Genomic DNA, 16,960 nt, shown 5'->3' with positions numbered 1-16,960 from the left:
ATTCTAAACCATCAAAAATCCAATCATCAATGAGCAACCAAAAATAGAGCATATTCTAACTTAGTCAGGTTAACTATTTAAATTCACTGTGAAGTATCAATCCGAAAATATCTAAAAATTTAATTATAAAAATTTTGTACCAACCTCAATGCACTAAGATGTGAAATCCAAAAATTTAAATAACAACTTAAACTATACTCTCATCACATTATACAAGTCCATGCGACTGCATCCCATTGAACTTCGGATATTGTCCTTGTTGTACAACCTGTTCTCCACAGCACAAACAAATTTGAGAGAAAAAGAAAGGAATTCAGCGACTCATAATGTGATATCAAATAGTTTAAAATTTACTAATCACTAAGATATAACAATTCAATCATTCATCTCTTATTATTCATACATGTAATAGCCACTGATTACTTCCATATGGTGGGATAGAACCCCATGGCCATTAATCAATTCTGAGTCACCTAGTCTAAACCCTAGCTGCACAGATGCATTTACTTCTATATTTGGCACTACTGATGTTCCTTGAGAAGCCATAGGGTCTTTGAGAAGCTCCTATGAAGGAATGATACATGCAGTCAAAATTACTATCAATTATAACTACAACATAGAATTTATTAGTTTATTTTAATTCATGTAACCACTAATGTAATATTGTATCTTACTGTCCTCTTCTGTACCGAAGCTAGCTTGCGTCCCTTGAGAAGCCGTAGGGTCTTTGGGAAGCTCCTATGACAAAAGAAGGCATAAAGTCAAACTTGCTATCAAGTATAACTACAACATAGAATTTAACAGGTTATTTTAATTCAAGTAAAGCATAATGCCATTTTAAATTTGACTGACCTTTTCTGCACCAAAGCTAGCCTGTGTGCCACCACCAGTCTTATCATCCAAATTGTTACCCTCATTCCTCACAGGACAATTTTTCTTTACATATGACCGGCATTATTGCATTTAGTGCACCTCCATTTTCCTCTCTCTTTTTTTCCTTTGGTACACCTTTTGTCTTGACAACTGAAGGGTCACCAACAAAGTTCGCTATGGGAGAATCTTGTTCCTCTTTTCAAGCACGACTTTTGCTCTAGTATTTTGGTCAAACGAGAGACTTCATTCATAGTGTCATGGAAAGAAGAACCATCTTGAGCTCCTAAGAATACCATCCACGTAGCTGCCACTGACAATGCGCCATAGTGCATTAAAAACTCTCTTTCTCTGTCTTGCACAGTGCTTCCAGCTGAACGTTCATCCAGATACTTTTTGACATCCTTTGACCATATTCTCAAAAAAAGACTTTCTGACAACTTCTGTAAACCTACCCTTTTTATGGCACAAAACATGTGGCTACAGGGAATGCCTTCACTACTCCACCTAGTACATTCACACTCCATATCTTGGTATTGCGCTCATAAAGTACGGTGTATATATGTTGCCCTCTGTCACACTCTTTAACTTTTAACACAATAGTAGTTGATATGTTTTCCTCATTTATAACATCTAATGCAACCACTTCTTCAATCTCTGTTTTTACTTTGCCAAACATCTCCCGTGTGTAAAAATTTGTAGCACAAAGCTCCAATGCAGCTAAGTGAGTTGTTAACACAGGCTCTCCGTACACCATCTTAAATTGAGAACCTAATCCGTTGTGTTTATAATCCCTAAGAGCATGTTCAAGATTTTGGACTAGCTCTAAAAGACTTTGGCGAATGCCAATAAACCTCTTGATGAAATTGTTTATCCCTTCACACCTTGATGTTGTTCTAAATCCAGCACAGAATTTATCTTGCAAGTAGGCGCTTGCCCAGGTTTTTCTCTTTTGATATTCATTTAGTACCCATTCATTTTCCTCAAACCCATATTTTTTATCATATTCTCCCAATATTCTTCAAATTCATCCGGATGCCATGGAGCATACAAACATCTTCTGAAGTCGTCGAAAAAACTTTTGCTTTTTATGTTTGCCGTTACATTATTCTGAATGTGCCAACCACATAATTGGTGAGTTGCATTTAGGAAAATTTCTTGAACTTCTGCCTTCATTGCCTCATCACCATCTGTGACTACAACACTAGGAGACTTGTTCAGAATGACATCTAGAAAGTTTTGCAACAACAACGTATATGTTACCGTTTATTCGTTCTCTATCAAGGCAAAGTCAAATATGCATGTTTGACGGTGATGGTTACAACCCGAGAAGATTACCAACGGTCTTCTGTGCTTATTTTTTTGATAGGTTGTATCAAATGCAAGCACATCTCCAAAGCACTGATAATCCGTCCTACAAATGCCATCTGCCCAAAATAGATTCGCCAGCCGACTTTTATCAGTAGCACTGTACCTTGCCATGGCCATGGGGTCAACATCGGCTTTTCCAAGTAGATAGCTAATTGTTGCTTTAGAATCCCCACCAATGAGTTTTGCACGATGAGTTCTTTCAATGTGGTTATCCAGATCATTCTTTGTGAACCCGACATTAGCATAACCCCTGGCTTGGCCTACCATTAGTCCCATTATTTTAGAGGTTGGTAGACCATTATTGTGCATGGTGTTCGCCTGAGTTTTTTGAGCCTCATTCATCCCACGGTGGTTTAGAATTAGGTGTACAAAGCATCGAGGGACAAGATTGTGGTTGTGCTTCTCAACTAATTTTTTAACTCTCCAAGCTGAAATTTTGGTGTCAAAGTACACCGCAAGCATGGCTTCACAACCCATACGAGTCAGCACTTTATGCTCCTTCTTCCTATTCGAATTAGAGATGTATTTATCGGCTATCTTTCCTTCCTTATTGCAAAAAAATTGCCTTCTGCGTTGTGTTCCATCTTTTCCACGCGCTGTATCACCCTTGCGAACTTCGAACCCGACACACCTTGCATAACGCACATAAGAGTTATAAGCTGCATCCAATGTTTCAAATGTCTGGTTTATAATATCATCGACCGTACAACAACACACTTGCTACTGCTGCCACCGCAATCACAAGTGCAATTTACATTCTCTTCCACACCAGTCATCAAGCAATCTTCAACGTTGTCTTGTGAATTGAGTGGTTCCGAATTAACATCCATTGCACCCAGACTCGTTTTCTTTCTAATTTTATATATGTAAGAAAGTGAAAATTTTACCCCTTAAACAAGAACAGGTAAAGGTAGTAGAGAGCTTCATAAGACATCTTAACCTAAACTAAAAAAATAAACTAAAATGGAAGTTAACAAGAGCTCTGTATGCAACTCAAATTTTAAATCAAGAATTGATAAATTAAGACCAAGTTATAAAGAGAAAACGCAGCATATAAAGAGGAATTGTAACCCAAGGGACTTAGAAGTAACAAATTCAAGGTTCAATCACTAATAAATTCTATTCAGTAATGACTTTTGGTAACAAAAAGATTTAACTATCAAGATTATTTGAGTAGAACAATACCAAATTCATCTCAATAAATTTTCAGCAATAGATCAAGCTATCAAGATTCAAGAGTAGGCATTAGAATGATAACATTTTGGCAAGCATTAACTTGTGGCTCAATATATAGAGGGTATTATTGTTTTCCTTTCATCAGTAGAATTATACAATTATACAATTATTAATAAAAATAAATATACAATTTAATTTTAATAACACTTTATAACTACCTAAATCATCATAAAATAAATATATATATTTTGATAAGATCTCAAGTCTAACCATTAAAAATGGCCATTGCAAATGTTCACTTTCATGATTGGATGTGCGTGCATCTTAAACTTTGAGATATAATACATGTAGAAAAGTTGTTTTAATCCCTTGATATAGTCTAGTAGACATTAAAGAACCGTTATACTCATACATACATACATACATACATATATATATATATATATATATATATATATATAAAAGACAAAGAATTCAACACAGAAAGAATGACATACCAGAATATTAAGACCTTATCATATATATAGCTATATATTCTCTCTGTAATTTGTACCTCTGCAATTATATTTTTTTATATTACTGTTTTTCTTTCATCACTACTTCTTATTTCAAAATCTATTTTAATTTTAGTTATTAGTTTTTTGCATAACCCATTTAATTCTGTTTGATCCCAATTATACAATTATTAATAAAATAGTAAAAAATTCTAATTTTGGCTTCAATCATTCATACAGTTCATCTTTTTATGAATACCCATGTGCCCATATTGGTGATCTTCACTCAATGTGATTATTTTTGACAAAAAAATCAAACACAGCAACCAAACACAAAAGAGACGAACAGGAAATTTTGTTGAACACACCAAATTGGAACCAGGTTGTGCGAAGGAAGCCAAGGAGTTGCTGAAAGCGAGGAGGAAGTCGGGGACCTGCTGCTTCTGTCTCGGCGTTGATAGGCGCAACGATGGCGCGAGCCTGCACGGAGCGGCGACAACGTCCAGGTTCGGGAGCTGCTGCTTTTGCTGCCAGTGACGACGAGGCAAGGAAGGCACGTGCGATCGAAGACGGCAGGAGACTGACGACGAGCTTGTTGGAGACAGTGAGAGTGACCAATGCCGATAGAAAGAGAAAACTTGGGTTCGCGTCAATGAGATATGAGAGATGAGAGAGCTTTTGTGAAATTAGTATGAGAGATGAAAGAGCTTATGTGAAAGTGATGTTTCGGGAGAAGAAGGGACTATGAAACGATATAGTTTGGTGGATTTAAGAAGGAAAAGTATATGGAACCAACTAATAATCAGCCAAGAATGGAACAACATAATTAATTATAATTAGTTTTATTAATTTATAATTTAATTTATTTTTTAAATTATTGTTGACCACGTTCAAAACATGAAGGAAGATACGCTAGTGATAGGAGAGAATCACGGAACAGATGCTTTGATCATTCATTAGTTGGTTCCATATAATTAATTATGTTTTATTAATGCGTAATACATGAAATATAGAAATCATATCCAAGACCATCCAATTTACAAGAAAAAAAACATCCGTGTACCTATCAGTAGTAACATCCGGTTAAAGTCACCGGTACCTCTGGTTTACCAGTTGGCTGATTCTTGGCTTATATAGAGTTGGTTTCCTAGTATTGTTGATTTAAGAAAAAGGAAAAAAAGATCCGGACCAATTTATTTAAACCATCTAGGTCAAACCGAATTTAAAGCATCTGATTTAAAAATAAATTTTATTAACCGATTTTAATAAATACCGATCATAAAGTGACATGTCAACAACTTTAAAAAAAGTTATTTTCGTAATCTTTATGTAAGTCTCTTCATTTTTTTATTAGTTCAATTTATTTAAATATCAATTAAAATATTACTTTACTATTGATTTAATTATACTATTTTTTCATAAAATAATATTATTCTGGGCAAAAAACCTTAATAAGCCACAATAAGAATGGTGTAACGTAAATACGCCAAACTGAAAATCGTTTCAGTAATAAGCCAGACGCCATTTTTATGTAATTCGAACCAGGGTGGTTCGAACTAGAAAGTTGAATAAATCGAACCAGAGTGGTTCGAATTAGGGAAGTGGAGATTTCAATGTAATTCGAACCAAGGTGGTTCGAACTCCAATCCCATGTAATTCGAACTAGGCCAGTTCGAACTATGGCCAATTTTGCAACACATGTAATTCAAACCAAGCTGGTTCGAATTACCCTTGGAGCGCTCTTTCATAAATCGAACCAAGGTGGTTCGAATTATGGGTGATTCGGCTATATAAGGAGTTCGAATCACCCTCATTCGAACTATTATTCCTCCCCCTACCCCACAAAATCTCAGAGAAAACGACCCAGATTCTCTCCGAGGAAGACCTGAACGGAATACTCTGCTCATGGGGGACGATCCGGCACGGTTATATCGCTTGGACGGAGTCGCTCATATAGCCGGGGTCATCAACGAGGAGGTTAGTACGGAAATATTTTTGATTCTAGCGGTATTTGTGCCTTAGTGGTTTTGCATGTGAGTTAGATGGTGGTTTATGTTAGTGGTTTATGTTAGTGGTTTATGTAGGTGGTTTATGTAAGTGGTTTAAGTTAGCGGTTTAAGTTAGTGGTTTATGCTAGTGGTTTAAGTTAGTGGTTTCTGTTGGTGGTTTATGTTAGTGGTTTATGTTAGTGGTTTATGTAGGTGGTTTATGTTAGTGGTTTAAGTTAGCGGTTTAAGTTAGTGGTTTATGCTAGTGGTTTAAGTTAGTGGTTTCTGTTGGTGGTTTATGTTGGTGGTATATGTTAGCGGTTTTTGCGAGTGGGCAATGCAAGTGGTTTATGTTAGTGGTTTAGGGTAGGTGGTTTTCGTTAGTGGTTTTATGTTGGTGATTTGTTTGACTTTTTTGATGGTAGTTGTTTTACCGTAGCTCTTTTACGTAAACCGGTTTAGTTAAGCTGTTTCTTGTTAGTGGATCTCGTTAGGCTGGTTTATTTTAGTGGTTTAGTTGTGCGGTCTATGGATTTGTTTTGCAGTTGGTTATTTTTCATGTAATGTTATGCCGTTTTATTTAGCAGAATGGTATGTTGATGATTTATCGTGCTGCTTATGGTTGTGGTTGGTTTTTAAGCTGGTTCTAACTATGCGGTTCATTTTGTGCGCAGCCCCAGCGATGCATTAGGAGCATGCGGCGGCAGCAGGGCATACGACTTGATGACAGATACGTTCTGTACTTGCAGGTGGCAGATCTATACCATCTTGCAAGGCTGAACGACCGATGGTTCCGGCTAGACGAGGCCCTTGTCAGTGCATTCGTAGAGCGATGGCGTCCCGAGACGCACACGTTCCATATGCCGTTCGGAGAGTGCACGATCACACTCCAGGACGTGGCATACCAGCTGGGTTTGCCAGTAGACGGCCGTTACGTGAGCGGGTGCTTGTCAGAGTTCCATATATACATCGAGGGTGGCCATCCAGCCTGGGTCTGGTTCCAGGAGTTGCTCGGAGTTATACCTCCTCCCAGTCAGGTTCAGAAGTACGCAGTAAACTGCAGCTGGTTTCAGGAGACTTTCGGTGAGTGCCCTGAGGATGCAGATGATGAGACTGTACGCCGATATGCCCGTGCGTACATCATGATGTTGTTGGGCACGCAGCTGTTTGCGGACAAGTCAGGGAACCGGATTCACATCAGATGGCTTCCGTACGTAGCGAGGCTGGAGGAGCTGGGTACCTACAGCTGGGGTTCTGCCGCACTGGCTTGGTTGTACCGGTGCATGTGCCGAGTGACGAACAGACATGTCGTCAAGTTAGCGGGCCCGCTTCAGCTACTTCAGTCTTGGATCTTTTGGCGCTTTCCTCGGATTAGGCCTGCAGGTTATGAGGAGTTGAGCTGGCCGTTGGCCTCGAGGTACTATACTAGGCCTTCTCTATTTTAATTTGACATACATAACTGCGTATTCATTAATATTCTGTTGCATAATTTGAACACATATTTCAGTAGATGTAACACATGTGTATGGTGCAGATGGTCAGGTTACAACCCTTCCGGGAGCGAGAAGGGTCCTAGAGTGCAGATGTGGAGGCTCAGGATAGACTGGTTACAGGACAGGGAGGTGAGTATGCTAGTTAACAAGTGTCCTTTTAGAATCAAGCGTTTCTAGTTGTGTGCTACAGTTGCCCTGACAAGGGTGAGTTCCTTTTGCAGTTTATTTGGATGTCGTACAGTAGTCTCGACGTACTTCAGGTTGTGCATCCAGAGGTTTTGGAGCCACGGCATATGGCGTTGTGGCGCTCTGTCACCGCGCTTATCTACTTTGCTGTGATAGAGTGGCATCAGATAAATCGTGTTCTGCCGCAGTTTGGTGGGGTACAGCCCCCTCCGCATCCCGCCCTGAACATTGACTTTTTGATGTCCAAGGACGGTAGAGGCGGCGATCGATGGTTCTCATCTACTTTGCAGAAGTGGCATCTCCTTTGGGACTCTCAATCAGGACTGTGTGCTGAGGTTCGACGTTGTTGCTGACCCCAGACCGTCGCATGCGTTCCTTGATTGGTGGAGTCAGCATGGGAAGAGGTTCTTGTCTCCGGAGACGCAGTTGGGGGATCCTAGAGCAGTTCCAAATCCAGTTGAGGCCTCATAGCGGGGTCCGGGGCGAGTTCCTGACATGGATCGTCCTGAGGACGTGCCGGACAGGCGTAGGGTTGAGAGGAGGATGGGTGTGGGGACACGGCGGAGCCAGCGTGAGTGGAGATGGCCTGATCATACTGTGCACGATCATTACGACGCCGGTCCCGCTGGAGGCAGACGACGAGGACAGGGAAGTAGGGCGAGGGGGCGTGCTGACCATGGGGACGACGCCGACGATCAGCATGGGCACGTTGGTGGGGGTGGCTCAGGGGCTGCTGTAGCTGCTGGTACTAGCACACACGATCAGGGTCATGCAGGTGAGTGGTATGGTACAGGGATGGGTGACGGGGCTGACACAGGTGACGCTGTACTTGGATCAGGCCCTCTTGGAGATTACTTCGTTGGTGTGCCAGCCGATGACCAGCCTGAGCAGGGGGGACACCTTGGCGCATCTCGGGATCACAGTGGTCAGACTTCATTGGGTCAGACACGCTTATTGGGGAGTTTGGGAGTCCACGCTTCCTAGAGGAGATCACCGCCATCATGCAGGGGGACGTGACTCCACGCAGTGGTAGTCAGACCTCAGGCACACAGGCCCCGTTAGATGTTGATCTGAATGAGCCTCCATCCTCATCCGCTGGTCACCAGTTCTGTCTCGGAGGTACTCTTCCATTCGCCTTCACCGCTGCATCAGAGTCTGTCGCAGGGATTTCGGCGGCACCCCTGCATGTTGCGCCACCAGCACAGCCTACCCCACAGAAGGATGCGGATGACATCGAGGATGAGGAGCCGTTTATCCGCCGAGGTCAGAGGGCACGGGTAGCCCGTCGCTGTGGGACTGGCTCACATCTTTTTAGATGATTCACATTTCATGTATTTTGTTCTCTAAACTTCAATCATGTATGATAGTGATATGTACTTTTCTTGTTATGTTATAGTCTGTACACCTATGTTTTTTGTTATGTACTTCTCTTGTTATGTTATAGTCTATACACCTATGTTTTTTGTTATGTACTTTTCTTGTGGGACATTGACTATTTAGAATCTATGAATCATGAAACAGTTTAGTGTTTATTATTTCTTATTAACTTTTGCATCTACGGGACATGTAGCAGTACTCTTAATGAAAGAAGACATATTGATTACTACTCGCAACAATCAAAGTACAATGTGTAAAGATCAACTAGTTACATACATGCTCAAACATTGCATCTAACAGGAAAACTTAAATGTAAATAATACTAACATCAACAACATGCGCACTAATGGCGGCCTGTCTGAGATGATCCTCCAACCTGTGGGCAACTACGTCGTGTGTGTCCGGGTTGGCGACATAGGCCGCACCTCTTTGGCCGATTCGGATCTGCCTCGTCTATATTCGTCCGTATCCTAGTGGATCTAGGATGACCCTCTCTCGCACGCCTCTTGTCAGGGTCTGGGATCACCGTGGGCCCGTCATAAGGTGGCCAGAAGCCCTCCGGGATCGGAGGTGTGAATCCCATCCGATACACACTGAACACCGAGCTAATCTGATAGACGCTGTGAACGTAAGAGGTCCAGGTGACCCGTGAGTAGGCACAGCATGCAAGTGCGTGCTGACACGGGAAATGAAGAGCCTGGAAGTACCCGCAGTCATATGTCCGAGAGGCAAGTGATACTCTGTAAGTACCCAAGGAGAAAGAACCAGTCGGAGTGGTCTCTGCTACAGTGAACTCGGAGTTATCCCGGTCATACAGCGTAACCGTGAAGCACCTGGCCGTCTTCAAGTTGGCCTCAATACACTTCACCAAATGCTGACTGAATTGTTGTCATGTTCCCATCTGGGCCTCAGCCTCTCTCCCCTTGCGAACAAAGAGTTCCGCAAGCCTACAATATGTTGCTTTCACCAGGGATGCTACAGGGAGATTTCTGACCCCCTTGAGGATAGAGTTCACACACTCGGAGATGTTCGTCGTCATGTGACCGAATCTCCGCCCCTCATCACGATGCAGAGTCCACAACGAGTAATCAATCCGATTCGCCCACTCACACATCGCCGGATCTTCAGATCGCAGAATATCAAACCAGTAATCAAATTCAACCTCGGTCTTCGCATACGCCGCGTTCACTAGGAGCCTCCTAGCGTCTTTGCCCTTGAAGGTAAGGGCAAAATTTGCCGCTACGTGTCGTATGCAGAATGCACGGTACGCAGATGGCGGTAACCAACCGCCGTCAGGGGCCTCAAGCGCAGCCTTGATGCCGTTGTGCCTGTCCGATATAACCAGCAGACCGGGCTGCGGGGTCACGTGCTGTCGAAGGTGCGAGAGAAAGAAACTCCAGGACTCTGCATTCTCACCCTCTACTAGTGCGAATGCGACAGGTAGAATGTTGGAGTTCCCATCCTGTGCAATCGCGATGAGCAACGTTCCCCCATACTTCCCATACAAATGTGTGCCGTCAATGCTGATTAGCGGCTTGCAATGACAGAATGCCTCGATGCAGGGCGGGAAAGTCCAGAAAAGTCTGTGGAAGTACGCTTGAGATTCGTCCACCTGTCCTCCAACTCGAACCGGGCTCGTCTTCAGGACCGCAACACTCCCAGGCATCGTCAGCTGGACACCCAACACCCACCTAGGCAGGTCGTTGTAGGACTCATCCCAGTCACCGTATATGAGGGCAATAGATTTCTGCTTCGCCATCCAAACCCTCCGGTAAGTCGGCCTAAAACCAAAGTGCGCTGCCGTGGCGTTCAGGAGCACCTTTATGCTCACGGATGCATCAGCCCTAACCATTGGCATAATGAACGCCGAAATGACATGATAATCCAAACTCCTGTGGTCACTCGAGATGGATGTGGCCAGGCAAGTGTGAGGTCCATTGTACCGTTTGACCTCCCAAATGCCCTTGCGCTTCCGGAGACTCAATCGAATCAACCATGTGCACCCATTCCCAAACTCTGAACACTTCCCCACATACCGGCGGTGATCGGACTCCACCACCTTGTACTGTACCCCTCGCCGGATGCTGTAAGTCTTCACACTTAAAAGGGCCTCATTTTTATCCTGGAATTGCTGACCAACCTGGAACTCTGTCAGACCACCAGTCCCTTCTGCATCTCTAGCTCCGAATCCAACAGCGCGCCCTAAAACCCCCTCCTGTCTCATGGCGTCCAAGTCCAACGAGGAAAAATGTGGTGGATACTAATGTGTGCCAGAGCTAGAACCACCTACCGCCAATGCAGGCCCATTCGCTTCAATATCGTCAGCGCTGTCATCGTCAATCATATCCGGCTCGACGTCATCCTCCTCTTCATCACCCAAAAAACCTTCTCCAACGCCAACAGGTGAAACTCCCACTAAAGCGTTCGGCAAATTTTCCCTTTCCACTACCTCATCGCCTTCGGTGCCATTGAGGTCAACAGCAAAAGACGGGGAGGCGACAGGTTGGACCACTGGTTCGTACACAGGGACGGAGGAGGAAGCAACAGCAGCCCGGGAACTAGAACCTGCTGGATTCGCTATAGTGTTCGTATTCCGGTTCGAACTGCCAGAGCTGGATACCACATCAACCAGCCGTGCCAACAACTCTGGTGTCCTCACCTCCGGAAACTGCCGCCGACAAAGAAACATTACTTGCAAGTCCACATCATTATTAATCGTGAAGCAATCATACTTCACGGTATTCTGTAGCACAGTGACTGGAATGCGATAGAAAAACTTCTTCACCCGCTTCGCACCTTCCAGACCGAGCTTCATCAGTACAGCGCTAACATGGTCATCATAACTCGTCGTAGAAGTTACGATAATACATAGAGGATTCTTATCTGTGAACTTTACTCCGGAACGAGTTTTTCTATTAACAGATCCTCTGTGGTGCACCAAAACCACAAAACTCTCCTCACTATCCATCTTACTCCCTCTAATGAGACTAACTCACGTTTGGAACCATATATATACAGCTGAGTCTCAAACTAATTCGAACTGGTCTGGTTCGAACTATGATTTGTGTAATTCGAACCAGGCTGGTTCGAATTACACCAGAACCGTGTCACTCTGTAATTCGAACCAACCTGGTTCGAATTACGTTCATTCTTAATTCGAACCAAGCTGGTTCGATTTATTACCAACCAAAAAAACCTAATTCGAACTCACCTAGTTCGATTTACTAACAAATAGAGTTCGAACCAACCTGGTTCAAATTATATAAAAGTACGTTCTGACTTATTGCTGAAACGATTTTTGCTTTGTCTTATTTACGTAATTTTTGGAGTCAGTTGGCTTATTATGCTTTTTTGCCCTATTATTCTACTTCATTTAAAAATTTACCTTATTACTATCACATAGTATTTATAATTGCATTTAGACTTGGTTGTCCACTTCTCCGTTTCATGAAATTTTCCATTCGTTTCAAATTAAGTTTTTTTTATCCTTTCTAGAGAGATCTTTTTGGTACAATAAGCATTGGATTTTTCCAATTAACTTGACATCGGAAAATAACATTGGGAAAATGTGTGTGTGTTGAATGTTAAGCATATTAATTTGTGTTAATATAATATTAGATGACAACTTAAAAAAGAAAATTAAATAGTATGTGCAAATTAAATCCTTCGTTTAAATAAACCTATAATCAACGTACCAAAAAATAAAATAAAACAAATAAAACTTGAACTCATCACTTTTTAGTTGAGTTTGAGAATATTATATTATTTAAATTATAATTTATTGACAATTATTATCACCACTTGGCATTATTAATTTTTACATTCGAATCTAGCATATTAAGAGACATATTATGATATTAATGTATCATCTGTTAGATCCATTCCATATCGTACAAAAATTGAGAAACAATAAAGATATTAGCAATATATGTTGGGCCTTGTATTGGGCCTGATTTGGGAGCAATACTCAATAGCTTAGCAAGGAGGCGTTAGCAACTCCAAAAAAAAAAAAGAGGTGTTAGCAGTTAGCAGGGATGATAGGGGAGCTGTAAAGCTGAGGAGTGAGAGTGAGTTGCAGAGAGAAAAAAGAGAGGCATGGATTTGTCGAGGGTGAGAGAGTTGTTGGAATCCAAATCGTACGACAAGGTAGCCGATATCTGCGACAATCTTATGCTTCAGGTATTTCCGATCATCTCTTTCTCTTTCTCTTTGTTTGATTTGCGTTGTTAGGGTTTTGATTTTGGTTGCTGAATGTTCAGGTTGCTTCCGACGGCATTGCTTATCACGACGACTGGCCCTACTCCATTCATCTTCTCGCTCACATTTATGTTCATGACATGTAATTCCATCATCTTCCTCATTATTATTACTATTTTGAATATGTTTTGAGCAACGATCATATTATATGTCGGTGTAACTTTGGATGTGTTTCTCCAGATTCAGAAGTTGGAAATAGTAGTTTCGCCTGAGCATCTGTTATCCGTTTTTACTTTTTTAGGTTTTTTTGTTTTTCGATTATATAGAAGATTTGAGCTGTAATCACTTTTTTGGAAGGTTGAAACACACTTACCCTTTATTTTTCTGGATTATTGCTTTTGAATTGTGTATTTCTTTCAATTGCCATTTTGGTGAGAGCTTGGCTCGGGTGTGTTTCTTTGTTGTCCTGATATTTGTCGTTGTAATGTCACAGCAATAGTGCTCGCTTCCTTTGGAAATCGATACCTTCTTCAGTCAAAGAAAGCCAGCCTGAGGTCACCGCGGTATGGAAAATTGGTCAACGCCTTTGGTTACGCGATTATGCGGAAGTGCACGAGGCAATCCGTGGCTATGAATGGAGCCAGGACCTCCAAGGACTAGTTGCTGCTTTCTCAGGCAAGCTTTTACTATCTTTCCCTTCTTTGAAATAGAGTATCTGAATTATCTTGAAACTCTTGTATTTTCACTACAGTAAGGGCTTAATTCTATTCAGATTTGGATTTCTTCTTCACAATCTACGTATTTAAATACTAAATAGTGTCTGTCATTGAAGATGTTATCATAATCATATTCTCTTGCACTATGGAATGCTAGTTGCATTTTTGTTATAACATTACTTGTTGACTTGCTGAATGTGAGTATTATATTACCGTCATCAAGCAATTAATTTGGTCATTTTTTGTGTGGGAAAATCAATTAAAGGGAGGATTTGTTATTCATTAGTCATTCTATCTTTATCAAGTACTATTAGTTGATGAAGCATCATAAGTTATATTTAGTTATTTACATATGCCTTACTTTAATATATCATGAGAAATTGATTGGCTAATGTTAGCATTAGTACAATTGAAACAAAATTGATTTTGGTTTAATCTTGTTAATACCAAGAAGTATACATTAACTAGCAATAATTATTTGCAGAACTTTACACAAAGAAGATGTTTCAGCTGCTTCTCTCTGCTTATTCAACAATAAGCATTCAAGATACTGCTTCATTTTTGGGAATGAATGAGGATGATGCTACAAACTGTAAGTATTTTGTCTATGTTTTGTTAAATTACAAGTCTACTGTTTAGTGCCAATGCTTCTGAATCAATTTGGTTGGTTGACCTTCTCAAACTGTTTACTGCTTTACTTAAACAAACACAAGTTGTAGGTAGGCTATATGATATTAGAACTATCAACAATATTGTTGAAGTCCATGACAAAAAAATTATTACATATGTTGATTAGTTTTACTGCTAAGGATGGTCATGATAATTTGCTTATCATAATCGATGAGCTATCCATGAAACATGGAGTTTAGCTGGCTTTTCTATGTTCTATCAGCTATCTCTTCTTCCCTACTCTATTATTATTGTTGAGTTTCCCCCTTTCATTTTCTGGTTATAAAATTGCAGATGTATTACAGCATGGTTGGACTGTGGACCCTGCATCGCAAATGTTTACTGTGAAGAAGCAACCTATTGTGACAGAGCAGAAACTTGATCCTAGTAAATTACAGCGGCTGACAGAATATGTCTTCCATCTAGAGCATTGAAGCCTTTAATCTTGTGAAGAAATAGAAGATAGAAAATTACTGCATATCTTATTTTATCAACGCAGTTCTCGATTTAACCGATCATAGGTGTTTTTCTCGAATGTAAAGATCTTGTCGATAATTTTGGTGAACAAGGTTGAACATGTACACTATTATTCATCGATAGGAATTTTTCAAGAACCGCCTTTTTTTTTAATTTTTTTTTAAGAATAAGAATGGTTCATATTAGACATGCTCTTGAATTGAAATCGATGGACCATAAATTAAATCCAGGCAAAATTAGACCGTTTTTCATAGCAGGTTGATGCTAATATTATTCATTTGCTATTATTGTTTGGATTCCTAACCTTTTTCCAATTTGGACGGAATATTGATACTTCACGTTAAAGAACTGAGACATTATTTGATAAAATTAACAAGGAGCATAATTATATTGACATTATTGATTTGGCTGACATATAGTCTGCATTTGGAGACGTGAATTCATTACGATTTATGTAGACCAATACATACACCGTGTTTGCAATTGAGGTTCAAATCTTCTAATGGTAGAATATCCTCGAAAATCAGTCTATAACCCGAATAAGAAAGAGAAAATAATTAAGAGAACCAAGGCTGGCTCTTAAATTAATAAATTCCTCAATTCGACAGTAGGGAGTAGGGACCGTAAAAACCACAACCTTATATACAGTGCCCAAATTTTGTTTGACTAAATACTCCTCATTCATACTCTGATTTGCAAGAAGAGATTAGGCTAACTAACAATCTTGGTTTGATAATATGTTTATTATATATATCATATCTACACAAATTCCATGAAACTTATAATCTAATATAGCAACGACGATTATGAACATTTTAACGGAAAATTGTAGTCCATGTAACCTATAGCATAATAGAAACTAGTCAAAATACATTAATAATGTAACTTTATAAACATGATGTTGTTGTTGGCTTCAACCGCAGCTTCTGCAGGTACATAAACATGTGAAAGAGGCTGTGTAGTGCTATATAACTCATCAACGTAGCGATACCTCTTATTCCTTCTCCTTAAGCTTTCATCTTCTTCTATGTCCGCCAACACATCCTCTATTTCCATGCTGAAGGATGACACGGACACCTCATCAACCGCTTTCCATTCCTGCACGCTGTTGCCGTAGCTGCAGCTATTGTTGCTGCTGCTGCTATGGTGCTGTTGATCTTCTTCTTCTTCTTCTTCTTCTTCTTCGGTGGTGGTGGTAGTGGTGATGGTGTGGTTCTTGATGTACGTGAGAATCCACGCTGCTTCAACTTGGGTTAGGGTACTATTGTTCCCCTTCTGGGTTTCGTTGTTTTCGCATTCCATTGACAAGAGAAGAGAGAGAAAGAGGACCACATATATCGTCTTCTCTTGTATATATAGGTAGGGTCTCTTCGCTACGCTTAATTACACTTATATTTCTCTAATATAATTATTTATATGTGAGTGTTTTTTTCTTTTGTTAGTTATTCTCTTTTACTTTTACTTTTTCTAATTCCTTATTCAATTTAATATAATAGAATGGAATACCATCCATGTACATAGGTCTCTCCATCAAAAATCAATGCTTTGTATGTTGGAGCCACACGTTAACGTGTTGCCTTCTAAACGTTCCCTTGGCGCAACTTATCTGACACTGAACTACTAATCCTTCGTTGATAAGGACTCTCTGTGGCTTCTTTATTAAGGATACCAAAATTTGAGGTTTCAAAATACAAATATTGATTCGTTTTATATACCAATAACAGAATAAAAGAACTATTTTTCGTCTCCTTCTTATCCTTATTAATTTGTTTGGGTCTAGTCATGTGCTTTTGGTCCAGGATTCAGGATTCTTTAAGTCTCTGCTGTGAGCTAGTGACCAATATTAGCCAACGAGAGAGACAGGTTATAATTTTGATTTTTTCTATTCCATACTGTCTTTATTCCAACAAAAAATTTCCCATGAAAATTTAGCATTTTTTTGCCTA

At 40.5% G+C, this 16,960-nt stretch overlaps 3 protein-coding genes across 3 annotated transcripts; 1 reads left to right on the top strand and 2 right to left on the bottom strand.

The window, feature by feature from the left end:
* Nucleotides 1-208: 208 nt before the first annotated feature.
* On the bottom strand, nt 209-3,071 carry LOC112717233 (protein FAR1-RELATED SEQUENCE 5-like). The gene is made up of 8 exons (XM_025769325.1): nt 2,959-3,071; nt 2,196-2,872; nt 1,841-2,099; nt 1,385-1,754; nt 1,167-1,274; nt 853-936; nt 424-564; nt 209-268 (listed from the first exon to the last, which is right to left on the bottom strand). The coding sequence occupies exons 1-8, from the start codon at nt 3,069-3,071 to the stop codon at nt 209-211; spliced, it is 1,812 nt and encodes a 603-aa protein (XP_025625110.1).
* Nucleotides 3,072-9,298: 6,227 nt separating this feature from the next.
* Nucleotides 9,299-11,179, bottom strand: LOC140175555 (uncharacterized). Its single transcript, XM_072204061.1, has 5 exons — nt 11,096-11,179; nt 10,568-10,774; nt 10,219-10,417; nt 9,887-10,077; nt 9,299-9,796 (listed from the first exon to the last, which is right to left on the bottom strand). The coding sequence occupies exons 1-5, from the start codon at nt 11,177-11,179 to the stop codon at nt 9,299-9,301; spliced, it is 1,179 nt and encodes a 392-aa protein (XP_072060162.1).
* A 1,727-nt stretch (nt 11,180-12,906) lies between these two features.
* On the top strand, nt 12,907-15,203 carry LOC112714923 (COP9 signalosome complex subunit 8). The gene is made up of 5 exons (XM_025766619.3): nt 12,907-13,134; nt 13,215-13,294; nt 13,646-13,827; nt 14,353-14,460; nt 14,832-15,203. The coding sequence occupies exons 1-5, from the start codon at nt 13,051-13,053 to the stop codon at nt 14,969-14,971; spliced, it is 594 nt and encodes a 197-aa protein (XP_025622404.1). The 5' UTR covers nt 12,907-13,050; the 3' UTR covers nt 14,972-15,203.
* Nucleotides 15,204-16,960: the final 1,757 nt, after the last annotated feature.

Source organism: Arachis hypogaea, chromosome 10 (genome assembly GCF_003086295.3).
Source record: "Arachis hypogaea cultivar Tifrunner chromosome 10, arahy.Tifrunner.gnm2.J5K5, whole genome shotgun sequence".
Classification (NCBI taxonomy): domain Eukaryota; kingdom Viridiplantae; phylum Streptophyta; class Magnoliopsida; order Fabales; family Fabaceae; genus Arachis; species Arachis hypogaea.
Note: the sequence above shows the minus strand (reverse complement) of the source record. Positions and strands in the feature narration are given on the sequence as shown.

Bases quoted from the DNA above. Each gene is read 5' to 3' on its own strand.
- LOC112717233 (XM_025769325.1), bottom strand. From the start codon at position 3,071: ATGGATGTTAATTCGGAACCACTCAATTCACAAGACAACGTTGAAGAT. The intron at 2,100-2,195 runs GTTGTAACCATC...AAAACTTTCTAG, and splicing joins ACCGTTGGTAATCTTCTCGG to ATGTCATTCTGAACAAGTCT. The intron at 1,275-1,384 runs GTACTAGGTGGA...ATATGGTCAAAG, and splicing joins CCAAGATATGGAGTGTGAAT to GATGTCAAAAAGTATCTGGA.
- LOC140175555 (XM_072204061.1), bottom strand. From the start codon at position 11,179: ATGAGACAGGAGGGGGTTTTAGGGCGCGCTGTTGGATTCGGAGCTAGA. The intron at 10,418-10,567 runs GTGGACGAATCT...GCGATTGCACAG, and splicing joins CGGTTCGAGTTGGAGGACAG to GATGGGAACTCCAACATTCT. The intron at 9,797-9,886 runs GTTCGCAAGGGG...GCCAACTTGAAG, and splicing joins GTAGGCTTGCGGAACTCTTT to ACGGCCAGGTGCTTCACGGT.
- LOC112714923 (XM_025766619.3), top strand. From the start codon at position 13,051: ATGGATTTGTCGAGGGTGAGAGAGTTGTTGGAATCCAAATCGTACGAC. The intron at 13,295-13,645 runs GTAATTCCATCA...GTAATGTCACAG, and splicing joins CACATTTATGTTCATGACAT to CAATAGTGCTCGCTTCCTTT. The intron at 13,828-14,352 runs GCAAGCTTTTAC...AATTATTTGCAG, and splicing joins ACTAGTTGCTGCTTTCTCAG to AACTTTACACAAAGAAGATG.